This window comes from Stegostoma tigrinum, chromosome 33, assembly GCF_030684315.1.
Source record: "Stegostoma tigrinum isolate sSteTig4 chromosome 33, sSteTig4.hap1, whole genome shotgun sequence".
NCBI classification, from domain to species: domain Eukaryota; kingdom Metazoa; phylum Chordata; class Chondrichthyes; order Orectolobiformes; family Stegostomatidae; genus Stegostoma; species Stegostoma tigrinum.
The window spans coordinates 21,195,593-21,222,639 of NC_081386.1; the positions used below are offsets into that span (position 1 = coordinate 21,195,593).

The window sequence follows — 27,047 nt, forward strand, 5'->3', positions numbered from 1 at the left end:
GTGGGACTCAAAGAATAATATGACATCTTAACAGTACATTATAGGAATTGCTGGAATTACATCGATATCAACGGATATTTATTCTTTAAAAAGAGACAGTTAGATTACAGATGAATATCATTGTCTATGCAATGTGCTGAATCTTACAAGCTCCAAGGAGGTAGACATGCAGAATGGTCAGGAGCAAATTCTGAAAATAGCGTGCCAGGTTTTGCCAGAAACAGGGTCACCAGCTACATGGCTGTGATAGGTAAATACTCAGCCCAATTAAAGGGCTCACTTTCATAAAAGGATGAAAATAACATCAGGGTTTTCCTTGGATGCAACATCCTAATGACAGCCGGGGGTGACATCAATGCCACTATTCAATCTTCCAGCAATGGGATTCAACAGCCATATTCATAGTGTGCTGTTGTAGTTGTGTGTGATTTTCAAATTTGTCACAATGCTGCAGAGTGCACCTTAATTTTGAGGCACATTCATACAATCCACAATTATTATTCTACAGTAGAGGTAAATGGGCTTTTGTCTTTTAGTTCTGTGAAGATGACTGGCTTTCTTCTTGCAAAGGTCAGAAGGCATTTTAAACAGGAAGTTCAAAATAGTATTTCCAAGCAAGCATCTGACTTAAGCTAAATGACTAGCTAAGCTACCTGATGTGATAATTGCTGATGTGTTTAGATGTTTAAATGGAGGCAGCATTGATATAATAATAGGGTTGAGTAAAGTATATTACTGGGAAAAGGGTCGGCTTTCTTTGCAATGTTTACAATCTTTCCAATTTCCTTCTTTTCTTGTGTGAGAACGTAATTTCAATAAAGGAAAACAAGTTCGATCTGTGAGTCTGTTCAGAGACTGACCACTATGGTAACCAAACTGCAAAGACAAAATTTAAAAAAACCTTATGTTCTGTCAAGTTAGGTTTCACTCTAGAATCTGACTTATTGAGACTGGCATCAGCTACATTATGTAGTAACCCACTTCTCTTGGAGGGGCCGCCAGCCAGATATTGCAGTGAGGCATTCCACTTGGCTTCTCATATCCCTGGTCTGCACACCTTGCTTAAAAGAATGAGACTCTCAGAGGCAGCTTTTGAAGTGACTACCAAAGAAAAATCTCGCAGTGATTTCTTTAGGCTCAGCTTTAGAATGGAGACTAAGATCAGGATTGCAACCCAAACATGTCAATTCAGCCCAGTGGGTCCGATTTTCACCCTGGGTGCATACTGGAAAGACTTCAGTAGCAGCAGAAAGAGTGGTGATGAATGGGATTCACCTGCATACTACAGGTGAGCTGAGAGTGCTGCATTAGTGCTAACTGGCAGCATCCTGATTCTGAGGAATTGGGGTTGGGGAGGAGGGAATAATCTAACAGCTCCCTCAAGGTCCTTAAAAGGAGGATGATCACACCCTTTCCAGAACCAGGACCATACCTGACTTAGCTATCTCTCCAATGGTGTGTGCCCAAGGTGAAAATCAGACCCAACTGGCTGAATTTTTATTGTTGGGTTTCAATCTCAATGTGAAAAGCCTTGAAGTGGTAATGGTGAAGCATTAGTTCCAATTTCCTGAAGGTTGGGTTTGTGGTAGTGGTAAGATTCTGCTTTGTATATTACAAAAACATTCCCACTTGAAACAAGCAGCTGATATGGTTGCCAATTTTCATTATTGGTCAGTAATAAAAGTGGGTAGATTGGGAATGGTTATGAAATAGCAAGTTCAATACTGCACTTCATACTACTGCCTTCTACCAGCCAGTGGAGACCATTGAAAATCAGCCCATTCATCTTTCTTTATGGGCATGGGAAAAATGACAACTGCAAATAGAAAATGTGAAAAACAAAAATAGACTTATAACCAGTACACGAGGAAACATGCATAATAGCAGGAAGAGTACTTAATTGAAAACATTAGAGTGCAGGACTTCTAGATTCTCACAATTAAAGCTTTATGGTAGTATTTCACTCTGCTTGATTTACTGACCAGTTCTGGAGTCTTATACCTGCTGTGATTCTTGTAATAGAAAGATAAGTTCCATTCTGACTGAAGCTAACCCACCACCTTGAGCTCCATGCAAACTGCAATAACTTAGAAAAACTCGAAGCAGGGCTTGATTTTTCCGCAGCCACCATTTCCGTCTTTCTGCATGCTCTTGCTTTGCTTGCAGCCTCCGCCGATCGATCTGATGCCTTTCGTATGAAGCTCCTTCTGTGTTCTGAGTTATATCCTCCTGGTCAAGACAGCTACTGGTCTTTGTATCAATTTCAATAACAGAGTCTTTAGTTTCAGTTTTATAATTGCAGATTTGATGCATAGCACAAATTTCCTTTTCTAACCAGTTATACAGCTGAAATCGGAGCTTCCCTCCATCTACTTCATATCCTGTAGCCAATGTCCTAAGTTCAGTCATTAGAATTTTCAAGCATGCTCTGAATTTTAACTGTTCCGCTATTACATCAACCCAAGAGTCAGAAGTGGAATCTTCTTTCGGAAGAGACTGAGATTCTTCAGGAATATGTTTTACCTCCTCTTCAGCCTTATGCTTTATTTCTGCATCTTTCATACTCAGCCCACCAGAATCCTCTTCTTCAAATTCATCATCTTTATCATCACCCCACTCAAGTTTTAGTGGTTCTTCAGCAAATGACACTAATGGCTGACTCCAATCAAAGCCAGCAGTATTACTGGTATCCCTGTCCAGACCAGAAGAACCTGCTACAGTCTGTGACCACTGAGCACTTTCAGTAATTCCACGACGCTTATGAACACCATTTTGCCCTTGAGTACTCAATGTGCCATTTTCACTTTTGAAGGATACTTTTGATTTTGCCAAGATCTTTGGTATCTTAGACAGTACCTCGAGAGCTAAGACAGGACAACCAACTTTAAAGTGGGCATTTGCTGTGGAGAAAAATAATTTCCTCTCAATAAGGTTGATTTCATCTTCACTGCTTTTTTCTGTTACAAGCCCTAAAGTAGCCAAAGAGCCTTCAGGTGAAGCAAAATGTCTCCGCATCAACAAGGGGTGAGCACGAAGATAATTGTAAAAGCTGAATACTACAGGATTGCAAGACTTTATGAGGACTCCTGTAACATAACAGAAAAACATATTTACAGCAGTTAAAATTTAGAGTTGCAAGTTTGCACATAACTATTTTTAAATTTTTAAAGCAGCCCATTGTGCAGTGACCATTCACAAAAACAGCAAGATCTGAGCCTTGTTAGAACATTTATCAGTTCAGTTTGTGGAGAACGGAGGTGACTAAGTTGGGATCTCACATGAGCTGTGGTCATGGATAATATCAGCCAGCAGCAGCCCATGGGACTGGGGCCTGGAGGCAAGGGTTACATTTTGTGGGGCTGGGCACCAGAAAGCTAGGATTGCTTTTTTACCCCCGGCATGTCATCTTGGATTTGTTATCTCCAGTATTGCTTGAGATGGCACTGAGTGTTCACAGCAAAACAGTATTACACTACAAGGACCTAAAGCAGAGGGGATTTGATCTCTTCTTTACACCATTAATGGAAACTTAGTTTATCATTACAAAATACGGCTGGGCAATAAACCTCCAGTCAAAAATTATTCTCATACCACCAGCCTGCCACTTTGGTGATGCAGGACTCCATCTAGGACATAAAAAGGTGCTACGTGACTCAATTTCAAGGATTAATGTCTAGATGCAAAAGAAAAAGAACACTCAAATAATGCAGCTAAAGTGCAACAAAAAGGGGTGATAGCAAAATTAAAGTCTATGGAACAAAAGAGAGGGGCAGCAAGAATACAAAGCTAGCTGAGTGAGAGGTGACAGACTGCAGTATACACTTCAATGGATTCTTCATACCTGGATGCTCATCACTACCCTTCACAGGTTGTTCCAGAAGTGTATCCAATGCCTTAGAGTAATCCTTTAGAGTCCAATATGCAATACTTCGCAAAAATGGATCTGGATGTAACTGGCTCGGCACAAATTCGGATCCGTCTGCTTTACAGCCCAAAACCTTTTCATACAGAATGGACTTACATGTAGAGGATGTTTCATAGTCAGCTTCAAACAATCTTGCAATAACCATGGCCAATTGAATGTCATCCATTTTTTCTAGACACACCTGTCAAGACATGGGCAAAAATCCTGCCTTTGAGGAGATTCATCAGAAATCAGCAAAACATACACAAGTGAGAATAAGCAATGGCAAATGAGTCTGTGGGAAAAGTATTTTAGTCTTATTGCAACATGTGGAATTTTGATATTAAAAAGTATTATAAATCATATTTTCTCCTTAAAATAAAGACAAAGATTATAACGTTAAAATGTCACTAAAAAATTAAATGTTATATATTAATTTAATAATTTTGGCTCCTCAAATACATTGTTACAAAGCTGGGAAACCTTCAGAGCTTTAGCTCTAAGTAAAGAGAGCTCAGTTATAGCAGTTAAAATATTATTAAAAACAAAAAAAAGTGTTGTTGTGACTAGATGTTACCTTGAAGAAAGTCAATTATGATTTGAACAAGGAAGACCAACATTACCTCAATAGCATCCTTTAAAGAACCAGCCAAAAGGAAAAATGCTGCAGACTGTTCAAATCGCTGTTTACCCAGCAAAGCAAATGCATTTTTCAAAGCTGCTTTACGCCATCTGTCTTCACTAAAATTGTGTTTGAAAAACTCAGTCATCTTTTGATCATGCTGAGATCTGAGAAAAATACACAATTGTCTTGTTAGATTTGAACACATATGAAGTATCAACACTAATCATTGAAGTAAAAGGCAGATCATCAACTTTGTTTGCTCCTCTTCATTCGTCAAATATTATAGAACATAGAACAGTATAGCACAGTACAGGCCCTTCAGCCAGTGATGTATTATCCTACTAAAATCAAACTATCCTACACTTTACTATCCTCCATGCGCCTATCCAAGAGTCGCTTAAAAATCTGTAAAATATCTGACTCCACTACTCTGCCAGCAGCACATTCCACATGGGCACCATTCTCTGTGTAAAGAACCTACCTCTGACATCTCCCCTATACTTTCCTCCAATCACATTAAAATTATGCCCCCTTGTAACAGTCATTTCAGGCCTGGGAAAAAGTCTCTGGCTATCCACTATGCCTCCCATCATCTTGTACACCTCTATCAAGTCACTTTTCATCCTTCTTTTCTCCAATGAAAAAAGCCCTAGCTCCCTCAACCTTTCCTCATAAGACCTGCCCTCCAGTCCTGGCAGCATCCGGGTAAATTTGCTCTGCACGCTCTCTAAATTTCTACATCCTTCCTATGAGGCAACCAGAACTGAACACAATGTTCCAAGTGTGGTCTAACCAGGGTTTAATAGGGCTGCAGCATAACCTCGTGGCTCTTAAAAACAATTCCCCCGCCTATGAAAGCCAACACACCATATGCCTTCTTTACAACCCTATCAACTTGGGTAGCAACTTTGGAGGTGTCTACGGATGTGGACCCCAAGACCCATATGTTCCTCCAGACTGCCAAGAATCCTGCCATTAACGCTGTATTCTGCACTTAAATTTGACTTTCCAAAACGAATGCGTAACAAAACATCTTAGTAAAGAATTGATAGATGTAAATGATTTGGCAATGCTCTGTCTTTTAATGTGTGTGGTTATATTTTCAAGATGCACTTAGGTGGTACTATCCCTTAAACTGCAAAAATCATATCAATATTCTTTTTTGCATTAAACCACAGAGGATATCAAAATATTTTAAAGAATAAAACAGGAAAGTAACATCTTCTGGTTGAAGTCCAGATCTTTATCGATGCACTGAAAATCAGCTTAGTGTGACTGCTTTAGAAGAAGTGTAGCTGTTATCAAGTAGCTGATGCAATAAAATTCAATCCTAGGCTGTGAATAAGACACACACTGGATAAAAATGTCATTCAATAAAGAAAGCAATTTTCTTCAATATAAATTCCCAGTGTCATACTAACTTTCGCTGCCTGTGCTTTCACTAATCTTAAAGGCAACGGAGCAAGACCCTTGAGCATGGGACTTGTCTGCTCTGCCCGCTTTTTCTTTTTCTAGTTGGTTTTCATCTTTTTCTTTGCATCTTGCGAAGAACTCGGTAGCAGCGATGGGATTAGCAGCAGTGAGTTGAGCGGAGCGCGGATTTGTGGCTGAGACATCAGAGGCTTTGGGTTCCTGGCGGTTTCTCCATCAAGTACATGAGCCCAGACTCGACTCATGGCACTGCAGCACAGGTGAGTCTACGTTCCCCACAGTTTCTGCATCCATCGCACACTCATGAAGGTGGCAGCAGTTTGGGCTGGTATAGGACCTGGTGGCATAGGTTGTTACTGCACTGGTGAGGTCCGGTGAGGGCTCGTGGTGGCAGTGATATCAGTGGAGGCAAGATGGCACCAGTGGCAACTCTTGTTCCAGTGGTGCAGCAAAGGGAGTCATGGCTGGCTATTCCAAGCACATGGCTGAGCATTTGACAAGAATTTCTTTATTTTACTACCTTCATATTTTGTGTTTTGGTATATTTCTCTATTTGAAGATGTTACCAGAGAGTGAAGTAACTGTATAACAGATTTCACGGTATTTTGTACAAAATACACGTGACAATAAATAAATCAAAATCAAATCTCTGATAGTCTTTATTTGTGAACACTGGTATAAAGAAATAATTCATTGTGTATAAACATCTTAATTCCTCAATATTTCTTAAAACATAAGCCCTTCCTTCTGATCTTCAGCACATCAGCTTCTTCATAATCAATCCCAAATTTTTTATGAAGGTGAATATATGTAGCAGTAACCCATAGTCCAATGTGTCACAATTGGAACTGCCAAAGCATTTTCCTTCCGCTAACATACTAATTTCTAAACTATGCCAACCCTTCAGTTGAAACAAGTGCCACATTTTTGGGTCTGGAGTGCAATGTGGCATCCAATATTTGTGAATTTGAGGTGACAATTATATATTCAAGTAACAATTTTGAGCATCCTTCTAAAGCTTTGCCTGAAGCATTGGCTTAAGGAAAAACTATGATATATATTTTTCAGGACTTACTTATTTACTTCATTGGAGAATGTAACCCAAAACAATTTTAAAAAAAATTTCTGTCTGGCAAAAGAAACATATCTTCATTGAAAAGTAACCTGGGCACTTGGTGTCAAAATGAAATAAACAAATCCAATATCCATTTTCAAATTAGGTAAAGGACAGCAAGTCTCAAACTTTTGACGAATATGTAGGAATGCATTGAAAGCACTATGGGAAGTATCAGTACGGATTTAAAATTTACTGTTAAAATCACCCAGATGACTAAACACCCATTGTGGGTTAATGGTAGAAGCTTTCAACAGCATAAGCCATATAAATGCGGTACAATAACATCTTCAAATTACAATATTCTCTTAATTTAATTAAATGTTTGAGCAGAAGCTGAAAAACTTTAAACAAAAACCCTTCCATTCTAAAAGAAAACAATTTTGCTGAGGTGGAGAAGATGTCATCCTTTAAGGTGAAAGAATTCTCTGACAACTTAGTCAAATCAGTAATCGAAGAACTACAAACAGACAACCTTATCATTGAGGTTTACAAAAGATGATGGCATGTGATTTTCAATAATCAGGGTTAGTTCTGTATGAAAGACACAACTTGAAGGGAGAACAGACATTTAATGAAAAAGCTTCGCTGTTCACCTTTGTCCTAAATGGCTTCACTATGTATCTTCTGTATCAGACATACCTGAATAAGCCCCAAAGTACAGCCTTTTTCTTTATAGCAAGATAAAATAAAGCAGCATCCATTGGTGCATTGTTTCTTTGGAAAGCAGCTTTAGCAACCTGTGTAAGAGGTGAAAATAAAACACTTTCACAAATGTATCCTCACATTAGGGAACTGGAGCAGTTGATTCAATAAAATTGTGACACAATTGCTAATATCTAAAGCATTGCTGCTACTGAGTCAGTATCAGCAATGATGCATAACTGGATATGTCACTTTTAAAGGGTGTGAAAGTAGAAGCTATAACTGTGTAAGGAGAGCACTAATGCAAATGGGTTTAAAACAGAAATATGGCACAAAAAGAACCACTTTTGGTATATGGGACTACAGTAATGTTTAAAAAAGTACACTGCAGCATATTCCTGTGTGATGTTAAGCATACAGGTCATACATCCCAAAGACTGAGACTTTGTACTAAACAGCATGTCCCTTCAGCTGTTTGCAACAAGCAAAGTACTGGCTGTATCTAAGAAGGCTGTACATGTAAAACTCGTAATGCAGCGTCTGACACTAGATGTGACTCTACGTATGCTGGATAATCTTGAGGGTGCGAGAAATCATTCCGACAACTAAATTAAGATTGTCAGTCAGGCTTGCAGTGTTGCACGTACATGAAGCTACATATTAACACAGGCAGAGATAGAGAACAAGTACATACACTGCACCTGTTTCAACCCAACAAAATATGGAACAGCCACTGATGCATTTTTCAAGTAACCACCCTGATCAAATGGTGTTTAAACTGCCCAGTTTAAAATTTAACAAAGCTTAAGTGTTAGCTATCAACCAGCATTAATCAGTGCATTGTCCGTGAGCAATACCTCTGCCAGAGTGCACTCTGGCAATCAACCACTCAGTGTTCTCTTGTCATGCAGTATAAATGTTAGTTTTTCTCAAATTTATATTCTTCTAAAATGTCCTCATGAGTACAAGAGAAAAGCTTTAGCAAAATGAACCTTTTTCTCAGTAATGCCGTTAACAAACACCAAAGCTGTAAGTAACTTCACAAATGTGAAAGAAAAGCAGACCCTGAGGCAGAGAAAGAGAAATTCAGAAAGAGGCTGATTATTATCTTAATCAACTCATTCAGGCTTGTTATGGCACACCAGTGGGCAGGTAATACTTGAATTTGGAGCTCTTGTTCTAGAGTCAGGGAAACTACAATTGTGCCACAGGGCCCCTTAAAAGTGACTGCTTAAAAGTCTCTCTCTGATAAAGTTTAAGATCAAATGGAGGTGGTGAGACAATCAATAAGGGGCCACAGGGATTTTGGATATTATAGGCAGGCAATGTTAATACCACTGGGGCACCAGAATTTTAAATTGGTGGACTAGCAGCCAAATAAGGAGGATGCTGAAGTGACTGCAGCTTACGGCTGATTTTAACTTGGCCCTCAGTGAAATGGACCAAAGCAGAGGTAAAATTACTATACACTAATTACGATGCAATTGCTACTGTCACCATGTTTATCTCCACTGGACAGACCACATACCCTCCTGATCTCGGAGTTTATTCAATTGCTCCCTGTGCAATAGTTGGTTATTAAACTAGTAATGACTTGATAAGAAAAAAATTACCAATGCAAAAAGAGTAATACAGCAGAGCAGCCTGAAATATGATAAGTAAATCACATCATACAATTCCTGCATTCACATTCCTTGGTTGCAGTTTTTAAAATTTCTTCTACAGAATACTACCAGAATACTTCCTGGATACTACCATTCCTTTGATGTCACATCCAAATTTGTAAACTTTCATGCATGAGTCCAGACAGTGAGGTCCAGCAGGTTATTCAATGAATTGTCATGAGAATCATAGTCAAACTTAATCATCTCAACCAGTGACAGAAGCATATTTTTACTGCTAGTAATTTAAAGTAATTAAAGGTTTCTTCCTTCCTCTGCCTCAAATTCCTTGTAGCTTTCTCTTTCTGACATTCGATTAGATATGAGGTAACACAATGCACAGCAAAATCAGAAAGATATGGCCATATTCCTCATATTCTATTTCACATTATTGGTTGTACATGTTCACCAAATTAACAGGGAAAACCAAAGCTACTTTAAAGAAATCTATCAGAGATTGCAAGAACTGCAGAAAGATGGTGTCAGAAACAACACAGCAGGCCAGGCAGCATCAGAGGAGCAGAAAAGATGACATTTCGGGTCAGGACCCTTCTTCAGAAATGGGAAGTGGGGAGGGAGCTGGGAAATAAATACAGAGGAAGGGTGAGGCTGGGGAAGGTAAGTGGGATGGTGATACAGGGAGAGGTGGGAATTGGTCAGTAGAATAGGAGGGGCGGATAGGTGGGAGTGAAGATGGACAAGGTGTGTCAGGTCAAGGAGACGGGGACGAGAGGGAGAGTTGGGCATGGGATAAGTCTGGGGATAATGGTCAATCCCATGTTTAGGCCATTGGGCTGCAGGTTCCCAAGATGGAATATGAGGTGTTGCTCCTCCAGGTTGTGTGTGGTGTCACTGTGGCATTGCAGGAGGCCCAGGATGGACATGTCACCCAGGGAGTTGGGTGGGGGTGGGGGGGGGAGTCAAAATGGTTGGCATCCAAAAGGTGTTGTCGTTTGTTGCGTACAGAGTGCAGATGCTCTACAAAACAGTTTCCAAGTTACGCTTGGTCTCACCAATGTAGAGGAGGACACATTGGGAGCTGTGGATACAGCAGGCCAAGTTGACTGATCTACAGGTGAACCCTTGTCTGGTGTGAAAGGTTAGCTTTGGCACTTAAATGGAGGTGAGGGGGAGATGTAGAGGCAGGTGTAGCAGTCCCTATGGGAAAGGTGCCAGGTATGATAGGGTTGGTGGGGAGTGTGGAGCAGACGAGGGAGTTGTGGAGTGAGCGGTCCCTATAAAAGGCAGATAGGGATTGGGAGAGAAATATCTCTTTGGTCGTGGGGTGAGATTGTAGGTGGCAGAAGTAGTGGAGGATGATACCCCACCAAACTCTGCATCCAGTGTAACATGTGAGGACAAGGGGAATCTGTCTTTACTTTTGTTGGGGGGGCGGGGGGGAAAGAGTGGGTATGAGGGCAGAAGTGCAGCATGAGATGTGGTTAGTGGCACTTTTGATCACCAGAGGAGGAAAGTTGTGGTCCTTGAAATCAGAGATTATTTGGGATGCCCAGGAGTGGAATGCTCCATTTTAAGAGCGGATGCAGAGGAATTGGGAGTAGGGGATTGCATTCTTGCAGGAGGGTGAGTGACAGGAGGTATAGTTCAGGTAGCTGTGGGAATTGGTGGGCTTGAAACAGATGTCAGTTTCGAGGCGGTTACCAGAGATGGAGATGGAGAGGTCCAAGAAGGAGAGGGAGGTATCCGAGATGGTACAGGTGAATTTGAGGTTGGGGTGAAAGGTATTCGTAAAGTTGTTGAACTGTTCAAGCTCCTCGTCTGAGCAGTGGGAAGTCGTGGGAGCTCCTCGTGGGAGCAGTCATCAACATAGCAGAGGAAGAGGTGGAGAATAGTGCCAGTGTAACAGCGGAAAAGGGGCTGTTCCATGTATCCTTCGAAGAGGCAGGCATAGCTTGGGCCCATGTGGGTGCCCATGGCGACCCACTTAGTCTGTAGGAAGTGGCAGTAGTAAAGGAGAAGTTGTTAAGGGCAATGGCAAGTTCTATTAAGCATGTGAGGGTGTCAGTGGAGGGGGACTGGTTGGGCCTGCGGGTGAGGAAGAAGCTGAGGGCTTTTAGGCCACCTGCATGGAGGATACAAGTGTACAGGGATTGAATGTCCATAATGAAGATGAGGTGTTGGTGTCAGGGAATTGGAAGTCTTGGAAGGGGTGGAGGGCATGGGTGGTGTCCCAGACATAGGTAGGGAGTTCCTGGACCAGTGGGAAAGAGAGTGTCAAGGTAAGTGGAGACGAGTTCAGTGACGCAGGAGCAGGCAGAGACATGGGTCGACTGATGGCAGTCAGGTTTGTGGATTTTGGGAAGGAGATAGAAACAGGCTGAGCAGGGCTGGGATGAGGTTGGAGGCTGTGGGTGGGAGGCCACCTAAGGTGATGATGTTATGAATGATCTGAGAGACAATAGTATGGTGGTCAGGGGTGGGCTCATAATCCAGGATGAGATAAAAAGAACCTGGACAAGGCCATAGTGCACCCCACCCCACTCCATACCTGCTCCACCATTCAGTGTCAGAGAGTTGGCACCTGGCCTTAGCGACGTAAAAGTTAGTGTGCCATATCACTACTGCACCTCCCTTATCCGCGGGTTTGATAGTGAGGTTTGGGTGGGAGCGGAGGGAACAGAGGGCTGTGCTTTCCATGGGGGAAGAGGCTGGAGTGAGTGAGGGGGTGGAGATATTGAGGTGATAGATATCACGATGGCTGTTGGAAATTAAGAGGTCGAGGGATGGTGGGAGGCCATGGCATAGTGTCCAGGAGGATGATGTTTGCTGGATGTGGTAGAAGGGGTCTGTAGAGGTGGATTAGACTCCCAGACAAAGGAATAGGCCCTTTTACTGGCAAATGTTACCATATTTTTGTAAACTAAATGAATAAAATTTAGCAAGAATTCTACAAAAAATAGAATGCTAGCTACTTACTATCAAATCACAGTAGGACCTCAAAAGTGGGTTCTCTCTCAGGATAAAGGGATAGTCTTATGGAAAGATTGAGCAGGTTTTATGGACACTCATTGAAATTTAGCAGAACAGGAGGTGATCTTATTGAAGCAAAGAAGATTCTGAAAAGGCTTAACAGGGTAGATGCTGAAAGAATGAACTGAACATAATTTCAGAATAAATGATCACCCTCTTAAGGTAGAGTTGAGGATGTCTTGAACATGAACCGTTACAATTCTATATCCCAGGCGACTGTTGAATGTTTTCAGAGCTGAGATGGACAGACTGTTGAACTATAGGGAAGTTGAGGACTATGGGAACAGGCAGAAAAGTGGAATTGAGACCAAAATACATATCTGCTACAATCTCACTGAATGGTGGAGCAGGTATGGAGTGGGGTGGGGTGCACTATGGCCTTGTCCAGGTTCTTTTTATCTCATTATACTCTTCAAGCGGAATACAATAATATAGAAGGACTTGCACTTACAACAGCTCAGTCGCGATGTGAACAGGTAATGACAAATCATCACGACGTATAGTGATGCTTTTATTTTAAAGTGAGAATGAGGACTTTACACTTTACAACTGCAAAACTTCACAATAAAGCAGAACATATCAGCCGGTTGCAAAAAACAGAACTTCCACATTGCCCACAAAATGTGTGGAACATCTCTTTTATATTAATGAATGTGTTTATTCAGCAATTTCTATGTATTCTTGTTTGTGAATTCTTAAAATATAGTTACATTTACAATACCTTCTCAATGGTCTTGCGGAGTGTATTGATGTTTCGAACCCACCAACCTACTCCCATGGCTTTCAGCTCAGACCACTGAGGATCTCCTTTCTGCATGGCAGGAATCATATTAAGCAATTCTTCTTCAGCTTCAGAATGAAAGGCCCAAGCAAAGTGGCACGTGGACAAGCCTACAAAGTATAATAACAATTTCTATATCCACTGACATGTTTACCACCTCATGCAGAAATGTAAACATGTTAAGCATAAACATTTAATAAAGATGTGTAAAGATGTTAAGATTAGATTTGTCACTTTATGACGTATCTGGTTCAAAGCAACAAATAACTTTATTGACTAATCTATACGGAGGAAAAAAAATCCTGATACAGGAAGCACAAAATATATCTTCAAACACATTTCGTTAAGACTGATTGAGATACAAATTAAAATCTACTTAAATATATTCACAGACAGAAATAAAGGTCAATTCCTCAGCTCCATTACTTCTTTTATCTAAAATTTGCTCTTACCTATCCCAGAATTTCCTGTTTATATTCCAGCAGTCTTCCTTTTATTCTATCCATTGGCCAAAACAGAATCAAGCACTTACAGCATCGCAGATAAGTATACAGGGAGCAGACAGCCACATGGTGTGCTGAAATGGCTTAGAGTGGGCTTTCACTCCTCATTCAGGAGGAGATATTGCCTACTTAAACTGTCAGTGAAACTGACCATTCAGCAGTTCCAGAGTGTAAATGTGGCCATGTGTCAGCCATGATCAAATATCAGAAGCCTCAACAGGCTGAATGGCCCGATTCTGCTTCCATATGTATAAAGTGATGCTTCCCAGGCTGCATAAGGAGCCCAGAAAGGAAGATGGCTGTTCAAAGGCAAGTCTCAGGATTTCATAGTGTCGAGGGATCCTATGGAGGTGGTAAGGAGTACACGACCAGGTTCTGTTGGAGAGGTGGTGTGGGAAGAAGAATGGCTTCCTTGGGATGGGTTGGGAGCTTGCCCCTTGTGCATGCGCGGCGCCTCTCAAATGCTCCTCTTCTTCGCACCTTTGTTCATGTCAGCTCAATTTATAACAAGTTCAATTAACTCTGCATACAGTTCTGGTCGCCACATTACCAAAATGATGTGGATGCTTTGGAGAGGGTGCAGAGAAGGTTCACCAGGACGTTGCTTGGTATGGAGGGCGCTAGCTATGAGGAGAGGTTGAGTCGATTATGATTATTTACATTAGAAAGACGGAGGATGAGGGGGGACCTGACTGAAGTCTCCAAAATCATGAGAGGTATAGACAGGGTGCATAGCAAGAAGCTTTTTCCCCAGTATGGGGGACTCAATTACTAGGGGTCACGATTTCAAGGTGAGAGGAGAAAAGTTTAAGGGAGATACGCATGGAAAATTCTTTACGCAGAGGGTGGTGGGTGCCTGGAACGTGTTGCCAGTGGAGGTGGTAGAGGCAGGCATGATAGCATCATTTAAGTTATATCTAGACAGATACATGAATGGGCAGGGAGCAGAGGAATACAAACCCTTGGAAAATAGGTGACAGGTTTAGATAGAGGATTCGGATTGGTGCAGGCTTGGAGGGCAGACGGGCCTGTTCCTGTGCTGTAATTTTCTTTGGTCTTGTTTGACTCTTAATTATTTACTTATGATGATGATGGGCTGCCAATTTCAGCAACGAAGCCATTTTACATGTTGCCACAAAACGCACCAGAAACACTGCCAGCTGTGGCATATAATATCCAGATCCCTTTGCGATTGCAGTCTTGCTGCATGATAACTCCTGTCCTCAATAACTTTGTTGTGTGGACTACTCCATTCTCTTCCATTACTTCTTCTCAGCAGTCCTTCTCTCTATTTGGTTACCCTTCCACCTGTCCCAAGCATCTAGCACAGCTTGTCCCTGAAGTACCCAAAGGTTACATCCTCGTCCCTCCTTTTGTCATATACAGGTTACTTCAGAGATGCTATCTATGAGTAGTGGCTTAGTTTCACATAGTTATAAGAGGTTCCATTAATTACTTCAATCACACTGATTATTTTTTTAAATCTTGCATGCAGCATTACTTGCTGTCTCACAGCAAATACTTCCTGTCATGCTTTGCTGATAGCATTCACTTTTCACCATTGGGAGAATAGTGGGATGTGTCAGTCATCCTATCAACCCAGTAAATTGCATCATGAATGCTCCTTCCCTGGACAATGAGACCTGGTGTGAGAACCGAACTCAGAGCTCTGGGCCAGATGTAGAGACAGTACCACTGTACCACAACACTTCAAACAATGGCACTGGAGCTCGCCAGTAGGCCAGGAATGGGAGCTGAACCCACAATCATGTGACTCGGAGACAAGAATGATAACAAATGAGTCAAATAATCCAATGTCCATTCACAGTTGAATCAGAGATGTTTCCAAATACAAACTAGAAAAATATAAGATAGTTTATTCAGCTCTTGCCCAACTCCATTTCTTTTTCAAGGGTCCACCTAATCCAGACGTCAATCACTTTGTTTTTCTCCATTTTAGAGCAGTTTGGGGAACCAATTCAACTCATTGCATCAATAGCTTCTGGAAAATTTAGTGATCAGTGAGGTGACATTGTAGAGTTCTTCATAGTTAATGGTACCTTATAGAGTCACAACAATTCCACAAAGAACAGCCTGTACCATTTGAGGTACAAATGAATCTGTGGATGAATGCAATGTTCAGTGTCTTGACAAGTTGTACAAAATTGATGATCATACATCAATCCTGGTTAATTTGGAGTTAGCAGAATGCAACAATTGAAAACCCAGAGTTCTACAGTGTGCAACAAATTCTAGGTTAGGAAAGAGGATACCCCAGATTGTAAGCGAACAAGAACATGGTTGACTGCTGCTATGATGCCATTATTACTTCAGCACATTTAGAGAAGAGCCAGTTTGGCGGGATATTAGGGCAGTGATTCCCAACCTTTTCAGTATCAAGGCATACTTCCATGAGACAAATAATTCCATGGCACATCTACTTTTTTCATACTGATTGCGCAATATCAGAAGTCTAGGAATGCGCAGTCAACAGGTACGTGTGGTGCCAGCAGATGCTGCCTTCAATGACAGACAAAGCTCTGGAAGAGATCTGACACAGGGGCACAGCCTCAATGCTCAGTTAAGTAGCGCTGGTTCCCAAAGTTTTGGCAGCTCACTGGTTGAAAACCACTGCACCAGGGGATTGCTCTTATGCGCTAAAAGCACACCGATATCAAGGGGAAAAATGTGTACCGAGAAAGAGAGAGAAGCATTTGTGATATCATACCACTTTTGTTCTTTAATATCCCCAAATGCGAACAGATAATGGTTATAAATCAAGCATAGCGTAGGCCCATGCTGCTAGAACAGAACTTTTTTACCGCAGACCTGGTACTGTCATGGTTTGTAAAGAAGATCTTGCTGCTATCAATTGTTTTTAAGCATAATTGTATTTTAAAGAACAGCCAGAACTTAACATTTTGCTTTAGTCAAAACATTTGGAATCATTTTCATATTATTTTATATTGTTACTCTCCAACTGCAGCATTTTCCTGGTACAAGACAAGGTGAGATATGACATGCAGCTACTGTCATAGCTTTCTAGCTGAAAATTAGTTGCCTTAATTTTTTTCCTCCTTTATACTGTGCTCTACCCATTGTTGCCTAAATGTATGTACAAAGAATAGATATAGAATGTCCATTGAGCTGTTTGGAATAAACAGAGGGTTAGGAGTGGGGAAATGGATGTAGACAAGAGATTTATGCATGTTTGTAATGGCTAGGAGAAAGATGCAGGCAGAGATGCCGAGACAGTTTTAAGAGGGCAAGGGGAAGGCGACAAAAGGAGTTGTTGCTGAATGTAAAGGGAGCAGAGCGATAGGCTGGAGATCCAGAGGGTGTGGGCCGGCATTGGGCAGGTTGAGATCAAAGTTTAGGAGACCAAAGAGGTAATGGTTGGTAACAAAGGAAATCTTGAAGTTAAAATAAAACAAAGAATCTTGTTTAAAGAAGTGCAGGTTTTGGAGATCTGAAACAGAAATTGCTGGCAAAACTCAGCAGGTCTGGCACCATATATGCAGAGAAAGCAGCGTTAACATTTTAAGTCCAGTAATCCTTCACCAGAACTGATAGCAGCTAGGAAAAATTGGGAGTGATGCTGAGGCTGAGGATGAGGGGAGGTGGTGGTGAGCGGACAGATGTAGATGAAGGCTTGAAAGAGAGAGAGTTATGAAAAAGTAGATTGACAGGGGGATTATTGATAGTAAGCCAAAACAGAAGAGAAGTTGAATAAGTGAAAATGAGCAGGCTGTGGTGAAAACAACGCATGTAATGGGATAATATGCCTGACAATAGTTGAGAATGGAGGTGGTGTAGTCAGGCTCTAAAAGTCAAACTCGATGTTGAGTCCTGGAGGCTGCAGGGTCCCTAAGCTGAAAATGAGATGCTCTTCTCCTTCTATCTCCCCATGGACCATGAGCCCATCATCAAGCATGAGACCACTGTGCCTGTCACTAATCTCACTTCATCTAGGAATCTCGTTCCCAGCCCCTGGCAGTCTCCCAGCTCATAGTCCCTCAACCCCAAAGCTTCTATCTACTACCCAAAATCCACAAACAGGACCACCTCGGCAAAGCTATTGTTTCTACCAGGTCACACTCCACGGAACATCTCTTTTTACCTTGGCTACATTTTTCACCCCATGTCCAGACCCTCTTCACTTTCATCCACGATTCTTCTGATGTTTACTTCAGTTTCAGAGTTTCCAGTTTGCAGGCAGTGAGTGCCTCGTGTTCACCATGGATGTGCAATTCTTTTACGTTTCTTGTCTCAATTCTATTTGAGGTTTCATCTCCACCTATCTGCTCGCTTTTTCACCCTCCATCATAGTTGACTATTAAATAGTTCACTATTCATAGCTCACTATTAAATTGAAGAGTGATGCTTTGTTCAAATCCCATACCTTGATGCAAGAGTTGAAGTCTGTAGACTGGAGGCAGAGATGTCAGAAGACACGTATGTAAACGCATAGCAAGCAAATAACGTAGACCGCATTCATCCAGTGTCTCCCCTCCTTCAAAAAAGACAAAAAGTGAATTAATATTCAATCAGATTTTACCAGGGTAACCAATAAATAACACAGACCAACTTTTAGATTTAACTCTGCTTTCCATTACATTAGCTTTAGAATTGTGCCTACAAGTCAGTCTTTATTAAAAAAAAAGTTCAGTTTTTGAGGGAAACAAGTGTACAGCTGCTTAACATTAATAGGTCATTCATGTTAACATTTGTGCTATATAGATACAACTTTTTTGCATGCAGATAAAAATGGTTGAAATGAATGCAGCAGTTAACGTCATAAGCATATGACATTGACAGGATTTAACATTGAGAATGCAGGAATTATATATGACACACCAAAGTGTCTAAGGGCAGTGTGATTAAAGCAACTCAGATAATGGACGTCTCCAATAGAAATGATTTACATTAAGTACAAATGACAAAATTCAAAGTTTTACAGGCACTCCTTGAGGGTGTGTTTTATCTTCAGATGAAAAGTATTGCTCAAAATATTTCTTTACCTAGATGCCAGAGAAAAATCAAATAAGGAAGTATTGCAGCATTTGATCCAGCAAGGATTTTCACTTAAACTACAATGTATTCCAGGGAAACTCCATGACTGCGGGATACTAAATTTGATTAGAAGTATAACTGAGCAGTGTAATAGGCAGCTTATGAGATTCCAGTCAGCTTAGATAATTCTTAATCAAAAACACACAGTATTAACAAAGTAAAATTACTTATTAAGTACCTCTTCTATTTCTACAGTATAAATGCTTGGGATTTATGCGAATACTATTTTAAAAATAAACTTTGTGTTAAAAAATAACTTAAAGTTATTATACACATACCAGAGTAGGTCTTGTCTCTATTTTCATTAACTTCTGTGCTTGTGGTAGCCACTGTATCAGCTAAAGCTACGAGAAACATCTGTTCTAGTCGCGTGAGTCCTGGCAAGCTTGAATGCATCAGGTGACTGGAAAGCACACGGGCATGTTCTGGCCCAAAGTATGTTGGCCCATACTGGGATAAATTTATGACTTTAGATCTAGATTCCTTCTTTTCGATTACAAAGTCAACAAAGTCATCTGTAGTTACACTGGGAGACTGAAACAAATCAGCATATTGATTGTCCGTTTCATTTTCACTTTGTGTTCGTGAACCTTTGTCTACTTTAGGAGTTTCTTCAACAACTTTGTAGGATGTATCCTGATCTGCAGATAGCAATGCGTAAAGTGGCAGAGGTGGAATCGAGTCTATTTCAGTATAATCACGTGTACCTTCTCTTCCAGCTATAATTGTGTCCTTTCCTGTACTTCCACTTACACTGATGGTTCGAGAAAGATGACGTCGAGGACCTCCTCCCTCTCCAGGGTCTTTATCCCTAAAAACTGCAACTTCCCCAGCAATACATTTTACTAAATGTGAAAGAATTGCCTTAGCTCTGCGCACCTTGCCCAAATCCATAAGTTCCAAAAGTTGAGTGGGATGATATTGTGGAAGAGTAGGAGAAAGAATGTGAGCAGCTTCAAACAATCCACCATCTTGAACCATTCCTGGGACTCCAAATACATCATCCACACCGCTTGTTGCATCAGCAACACTGTGTCGCTTTGAAACTACTTTAGTCTCAAATGGGGAGGCATCAACTAATTCTTCAAAAAATGACAAGCTCCTACTGTCGTTATCAGTTAATGATTTTGTCGAATGTTTCCACTGTGCATACACATGCATTTCACAATCCATCCCAATTACCAGGATACCATCCCTCACCCAGGAAAGAGAAACTGGAAGTGAAGGTGTTCCATCCACTGAAGACACCAAATCTACACATCTCAACAATACCCATTTTGACTTGGTTCCTTGTTTAATGCTTCCCCCTAGTGGCAAAGTAATAACAGCCAGCCCATCTTTGCTACTGGCTTGTTCAGTTACAATCCCCGACAGTCTGCCATACATGAGAATTTTGGAACCAACTCCCACTGTAAGAACATGAGAACCATCTTCTTTTGACACCCAATCCAAGTGCACCAAATATTTTATGTTTGATGTTATGTGGTTGCCTTTGAGATAAAGATCAGATTTATTATACACAAATAAATTGCTATCTACACTAACTCGGGAGTCCAGGACGCTTCCAACCCTTCCTATGCCATCTAAATGTATTGTCTGTTCTAACACCCACTCTGATCCTCCAGTAGATTCACACTCAAATATAGAGACATGCATTGTGAACTCTTTCGGCATAACACCATTAGGCTGTAAAGGTTCTTTATAAGCAACAGCCAACCGTCCAGTGTAAGAACAGCTTACGGCCACTGGTCGTCCTGCAATACTAACTGCACTGTCACTGTGTTCTCCTTCCTCATTCATCAAAGGCCAGGTTTCCCACTGATAAGCACGTACTTTCTCTAAGTTTTCTGAACTGGAACTTTTATCCACACTACATCGCCAGAATCTCACTTTACCATCAGAGCATGAAGTCACTATCAGATAAGGTGCAAGGCAGACTGGGTAGATTGAAGATGAACTCAAGTGACCTAAAAGGAAAAAAGAAGCAAACATTCTTATTGCAGAAGTGAAACACTCTATTTTAAGTAAGTGAAAAAAATGAAATCAATCCCTTATCTGGGCGCAGGGTAGTTCATTGCAGAGAGGATGATAAGGGTGAAATACATGGGCCTAAGTTTTGCCCTGTTAAGAAGGTTTGGGGAAGGTATGTGTAGCCAAGCTGACTATTTAGTAACCCTTGCTGAGCGGATGTGCTTTTTTAAAGCTGAACAGTTCATGCAAAAATGATGGCTACATGCAGATCTGGCAACATCTATACAGGAAAATAAGAGAAACAGCAAGTGTGACAGATAGGGAGCAAGAAAGTGAAGGAGGGAGGGAGGAAGTGAATGAGACATAAGTTTTCTCCTCCATCTAATCCCATCAAAACAGTCTTCTTTTTCTTTCACCCTCATGATTTTATTGACCTCTCTCTTAAAGGAACCTGTATTGGCTACCTCAATTATTTCTTGTGGCAATGATTCCATGTTCTACCACCAGGACGACAGACTTTCTTTTGAATTACTTGTTGGGTTTGTTAGTGACTACTTTGTATTAATGACCTAATTATGGTCTTTCCAAAAATAGAAACATCTCAACATCTACTCTATCAAACCTTTCTTAACTTTAAAGGCTTCCATCAAGAAGCTCTGAGAGTCTCTTGTTCCAAACAGCCTCCATAAATACAAATTTTGTAATAAGTTGGAACCTCTTGGATCATGCATCATTTCAGGAAATTCTTTTAGGTATCTTCTTCAGTACACGTACATTCTTTTATAATACAGAGACTAGAACACAGAATGCAGTTTTAAAACAATGTTGTCAAAAATTAATAAATACAGTTAAAGTAAAGACATAATATGCCTCTAGCTTATAAAGTTTCTTACTAAAAAGGTCAAGGAAATATCCTGACACATGCTTCATGCCATGTAGCACTTCCAACACCTCCCAATTGCCGTCAGAGATAATGGGAACTGCAGATGCTGGAGAATCGAAGATAATAAAGTGTGAGGCTGGATGAACACAGCAGGCCCAGCAGCATCTCAGGAGCACAAAAGCTGACATTTTGGGCCTAGACCCTTCATCAGAAAAGGGGGATGGGGAGAGGATTCTGAAATAAATAAGGAGAGATGGGGAGGCGGACCAGAGATAGATAGAGGAGAAGATAGGTGCAGAGGAGATTATGGGTGGGGAGGTAGGGAGGGGATAGGTCAGTCCGGGGAGTACAGGCAATTCAAGGGGGTGGGATGAGGTTAGTAAGTAGGAAATGGAGGTGTGGCTTGAGGTGGGAGGAGAGGATAGGTGGGAGGAAGAGCAGGTTAGGCAGGGACGAGCTGGGCTGGTTTTGGGGTGCAGTGGGGGAGGGTAGATTTTGAAGGTGGTGAAATCCACATTGATACCATTGGGCTGCAAGGTTCCCAAGTGGAATATGAGGAGTTGCTGTTCCTGCAACCTATGGGTGGCATCATTACGGCACTGCAGGAGGCCCAGGATAGACATGTTGTCTAAGGAATGGGAGGGGGGGAGTTGAAATGGTTCGCGACTGGGAGGTGCAGTTGTTTATTGCGAACCGAGCGTAGGTGTTCTGCAAAACGGTCCCCAAGCCTCCGCTTGGTTTCCCCAATGTAGAGGGAGCCACACCGTGTTCGGCGGATGCAGTATACCACACTGGCAGATGTGCAGGTGAACATCTGCTTGATGTGGAAAGTCATCTTGGGGCCTGGGATGGGGGTGAGGGAGGTGGTATGGAGGCATACTCTCCACTGCACCTATCTTCTCCTCTATCTATGTATCTTCGGTCCACCTCGCCCTCTCTCCCTATTTATTTCAGAATCCTCTCCCCATCCCCCTTTTCTGATGAAGGGTCAAGGCTTTTGTGCTCCTAAGATGCTGCTTGGCCTGCTGTGTTCATCCAGCCCCACACTTTGATTACGTCCCAACTGCTACTGATTTCCATCATGCTTTTCTGCCATAATCCACTGAATGCCCAAGTTCGGCAGCACTATGACAATCTAAGACCACCAGACTATATCTCCAACATAGGGATTGCTGATGTTCCCCAATCCATCACCACTTGAAACAAAACCTTGCACATGCCACAATTTGCAGTCTTTTCTCTCCTCACTGCAACCACTTCCAAACTTAATAAATCTTTCAATATTTGACTCAATCCTCAAACTCCCACCATGGCTAAGTCAACCTGTACTGATGTCAACCCAGCTGAGTCTAGCATGCTGCTTTAAAGACTTGCTCTCTAGTAGTGCTAAAAGCTCTGTTTAAAGCCTTTGCTGGCACTGTGGCTATAAAACTACTGGGTCAGGAGCATGGCCTTCAAAGAATTAGACATGTATGCAAACCAACAAATTAACAGGAAGAAGAAGAATTTCTATACATTAAAATAGTGTAAATAATTACCTGCAGAAGGAGTTGCTCTGATTACTTCCACTCCCTCAGGAATATTTAACCGCTGACTGTAAACTAATTCAGAGCTAAGAATCAACTTGCTAGCAGACTGAAGATTAGCAACCGATGCAGATCGTGGAAGAGAATTTAAAACAGAAGTATTTGGAGACAGGCTAAAGCTCTTTTCCTCTGGTATAGATACTTTATTATCCGATATGTTCACTTTGGAGACATGAGTTTGGTTGTAAGGAAAAAGAAAAGAAAATACAACAATTAGAAATTCCAATTTGAACATTCTGATTCCAACAGAAATGTTCCTTTAACACATTGTTCACAAGGTACACGCTCTACACTCTGATACAAAATCATACAAGACACGATGTTTCAGGCTCAATTGTGAGTCTGTGCTGAGGAATCTACTTCAGACACTAAATTGTTCAGGTGAATGGAAATGAGAAACAATAGCTAAGGTTCTCATTCCTAATTATTATCTGATTGTCCTACTCTAAGGACATCTGTGTATCTTTAGGTTTACATTGACTGTGATGCTTGAAGATAAAGTAGCTGGTGGCATTGACTATTTGTACCATCTAAGGAATTTACTGATAATTGCTACAAATGGAATTATACTCATAATATGTTATCAAAAAAGGGAAGGAAAAAATAACAGAATTACAATAAGAATTTATATTAAAAGTTATTTGCAAACTAACTAATTAACTTTAACTTGCAGAATATCTGAGGAAGTTTATTTTGCAATTATATATGTACAGAATATTTCTGGATCTGTATAAACTAACTTTTAAAATCTTTTAAGGAGTTTAAAACACACAAAACATGTACATTAAATATCAAAGTTAAGCCAGGTATTAAGATATAAATTGTGGGCAGCATGGTGGCTCAGTGGTTAGCACTGCTGCCTCACAGTGCCAGGGACCTGGGTTTGATTCCACCCTTGGGCAACTGTATGTGTGGAGTTTGCATACTCCCTATGTTGGCATGGGTTTACTCCAGATACTACAGTTTTCTCCCATAGTCGAAACTTGTGCAGGCTAAGTGGATTAGCCATGGGACATGCAGGGTTACAGGAATAGGGTAGGGAGATGGGTCCGGGTGGGATGGGATGCTCTTTGGAGTGTCAGATTGATGGACTGAATGGCCTGCTTTCACACTGTAGGGAATGTATGATTCTATGATTACATACTTTCTCAAATTGAATTAAAAATTAATATTATATACAAATATGGTACTGCATATAAATATTCTGCGACAATCAATGGGCTCCATTTCTGTGGTTGAGAATTTCATTACATAATCTATGCACAAAGTGAATATGTCATATTCGAGAAGATAGGATTTCAGTGACAACACTCATTCCAATATCCCTTTAAATGAAAAATACCTTTCATGTTTGATTTCATCTACCCAGAATACCAACTCTATTCTCTTACCATTATAGCACAGTGGTTTCTTAAAGAGCAAACTGTCCCTCTATCCTCAAATCACCCTTATTTTCTGGTGACCACTGTTTGTATACAGACCTTCCCTCCAACATAAAAGTCAGAGTGTAAATGTCCCCTGACGCATTCAAGACCATTCAGAACTCTTCAAATATACAGTCAACATCCACATGCAACAAGATACAGACATCACTGGGCTGATAAATGGAAGTAACATTCATGTCATACAAATGCAGGCAAAGATCATCTTCAACAAGGGCAAATCTAATAGCCTTTGATATTCAACCTCACTGCAACCAACGTCACAAGGAGTTACCATTAACCACAAACGTAACTCCACCAGCCACATAATACTGCAGCTGGAACAGCAGGTCAGATACTAAGAATTACGTGGTATGTAACTCACCTCTGACTCCACAAAACCAGTCTATCATCTACAAAACAAGTGAGGAGTGTGATGGAATGCTCTCCATTTGCCTGGATGAATGTAAATCCAACAAATCTAAAGAGGCGTACCAGTTTACAGGTCAAAGCAGTCACTTTATTGTGGCTTCATCGATGACCTTACATATGATTCTCTTTATCCCCCATGTGCAGTGGTAGCAGTGTCTAACATCCACAAGTTGTACTGACACAACTTGTCAACACTCTGTCAACATCACCATGCAGAGCTGGAAGCTCTACCACCAAAGACGAACAATGACAGCAAACTCGTAGGAATGCTAACACCCTCCAGTTTCTCTAAGTCAAACAATCTTGATATGGAACTACATATATCATTCCTTCACTGCAACTATGTTAAAAGCTCAGGTTTTCCCCTCTAACAGTACAAAAATTGCAACTACAATGAATGGGCTAGTGGGTGAAGGTGGTTCTATTACCACTACTTTCCTCAAAGCAATAAACGCTGGTCTTGCCTGTGATTTTCACTTTACAAAAGCAAATTTAAAAACCTCTTTGATCTCAACATAAAGCCTCTTTTCCTTTTAGATACCACACAAAAAGTCCTATTTTAATGTTATCATTAACAGGTTTATGCTTCATAAATATTTCATACATGTGCTGATCTCAATAACGGATTTAGTAAGCTAATTTCTGTCATGTATGTGAAAATACCTACCCACACGAGGCTGCACAGATTTCAAATGGAGACGCCACATGTGAAGAAATGATTGTCTCTTGTCTCTTTCTATCACCACAAGGTAAAACTTTTCAGAGAATGATGGTGCACGACATCCTTAAGTAACAGAAATTTAAATAACTCAAAATGCAACCAAAATTCCCAAAGTAACCAAATTAAGTATTACAGTAAAATTCTGTGTCTGGCAATCATTTACAAAGTGCTAGATCATATTCTCTGGTTGCCTCAAAATGTATTTTAAAGTGTAGAAACTTCTTGAAAAGTAAGAAGGTAGTCAATAGCATATAGCAAAATCCCCCAACAGCAATTAAGTAGAATGATCAGTTGACGAAGAGGCAGTCATAAATTCCCTATTCATAGTTCCAGTACAATGCTCCACTGCACACACGGCTTTGAATACCGTATCCAAATATTGGCACTTCAGCAACTCAGTACTTCTCCCACGGCATACTCAAGTTTTCATATGCAGCTTCCGTTGTTTGTACCACCTGGTCCTGACAGAGACATTCAAAATAACTGGTTCCTTTGCAGATGTTTCCTCTCCAGATTAGGTGGTCATGAACTACTGATTCTCAAGGGTTGAAGAAGACATCGTATTTCTGTCCATCCTCAAAGTAGTCCTCCGTTTTCTTGGTAATCACTTTCTGCAATGAAGCTTGGAGTAGACAGCTTAGGTATGACGTCTTGTGACAGGCAGATAACATGGCTCACCCAACGCAGTTGATTGTTCATAATCGGTGTGCTTCAATACTGCGAGTACTAGCCTGAGAAGTGACACGTATATTGGGGCGCCCAGCCTGGCTGAGGGTTTGTAAGATTTGCAGGGATATCAGTGAGGATATTTATTTAGGGAATTGAGGTCACCACCGTATATCTCACACGACTGCTTCAGCAAATGCTACCTATCAGTCACCTCAGGACTCAACATTGGAGTAGAAGAAAAACATCAGGAATCCCTAGCAACTGACGAAGAAGACCTCCGTTTCCTATGATACATTAGTGGCGATTACACGTTTAAGTCATGGAATTTGGCTTAAACCCAATTACTCCAGACTCAGAGATAAAAATTGTTACCAATTGAATCAAACTCACCAACAGTAACACTGAATTGTAAAGTACACGTAAACCAAAGACCATGTTAAATCCCTTTTTAATTCACCGTGTGTACCTTCGGCAGGTTGATTGAAAGAAAATTCTTGCTCCTTATTCAATTCTTCTTTCTGTGGTTTATATCCCAAAATAAAATCTTCTTGAAACACATGAAGGAGCTGTGTATTTGAGCCACACTGTACCAGAAATACAATGAGAACTGTGTTAGTCACATTCCTGAATAATAAA

At 40.9% G+C, this 27,047-nt stretch overlaps 1 protein-coding gene across 7 annotated transcripts in view; it reads right to left on the reverse strand.

Annotated features, from left to right (window-relative positions):
* Positions 1-27,047, reverse strand: part of dmxl2 (Dmx-like 2) — a 132,210-nt gene that overhangs the window by 41,451 nt on the left and 63,712 nt on the right. For 6 of the 7 annotated variants that reach the window (XM_048562600.2, XM_048562599.2, XM_059639308.1 and 3 more), the window contains exons 15-24: positions 26,878-26,995; positions 25,689-25,805; positions 23,121-23,330; positions 19,007-20,695; positions 18,058-18,168; positions 13,093-13,262; positions 7,717-7,814; positions 4,528-4,693; positions 3,842-4,106; positions 2,002-3,086 (exon numbers count right to left, since the gene is read on the reverse strand). In XM_048562600.2, coding sequence (XP_048418557.1) covers positions 2,002-3,086; positions 3,842-4,106; positions 4,528-4,693; positions 7,717-7,814; positions 13,093-13,262; positions 18,058-18,168; positions 19,007-20,695; positions 23,121-23,330; positions 25,689-25,805; positions 26,878-26,995 — 4,029 coding nt within the window. The remainder of the gene's footprint in view (positions 1-2,001; positions 3,087-3,841; positions 4,107-4,527; positions 4,694-7,716; positions 7,815-13,092; positions 13,263-18,057; positions 18,169-19,006; positions 20,696-23,120; positions 23,331-25,688; positions 25,806-26,877; positions 26,996-27,047) is intronic. The other variant, XM_059639307.1, reaches the window with a different exon arrangement.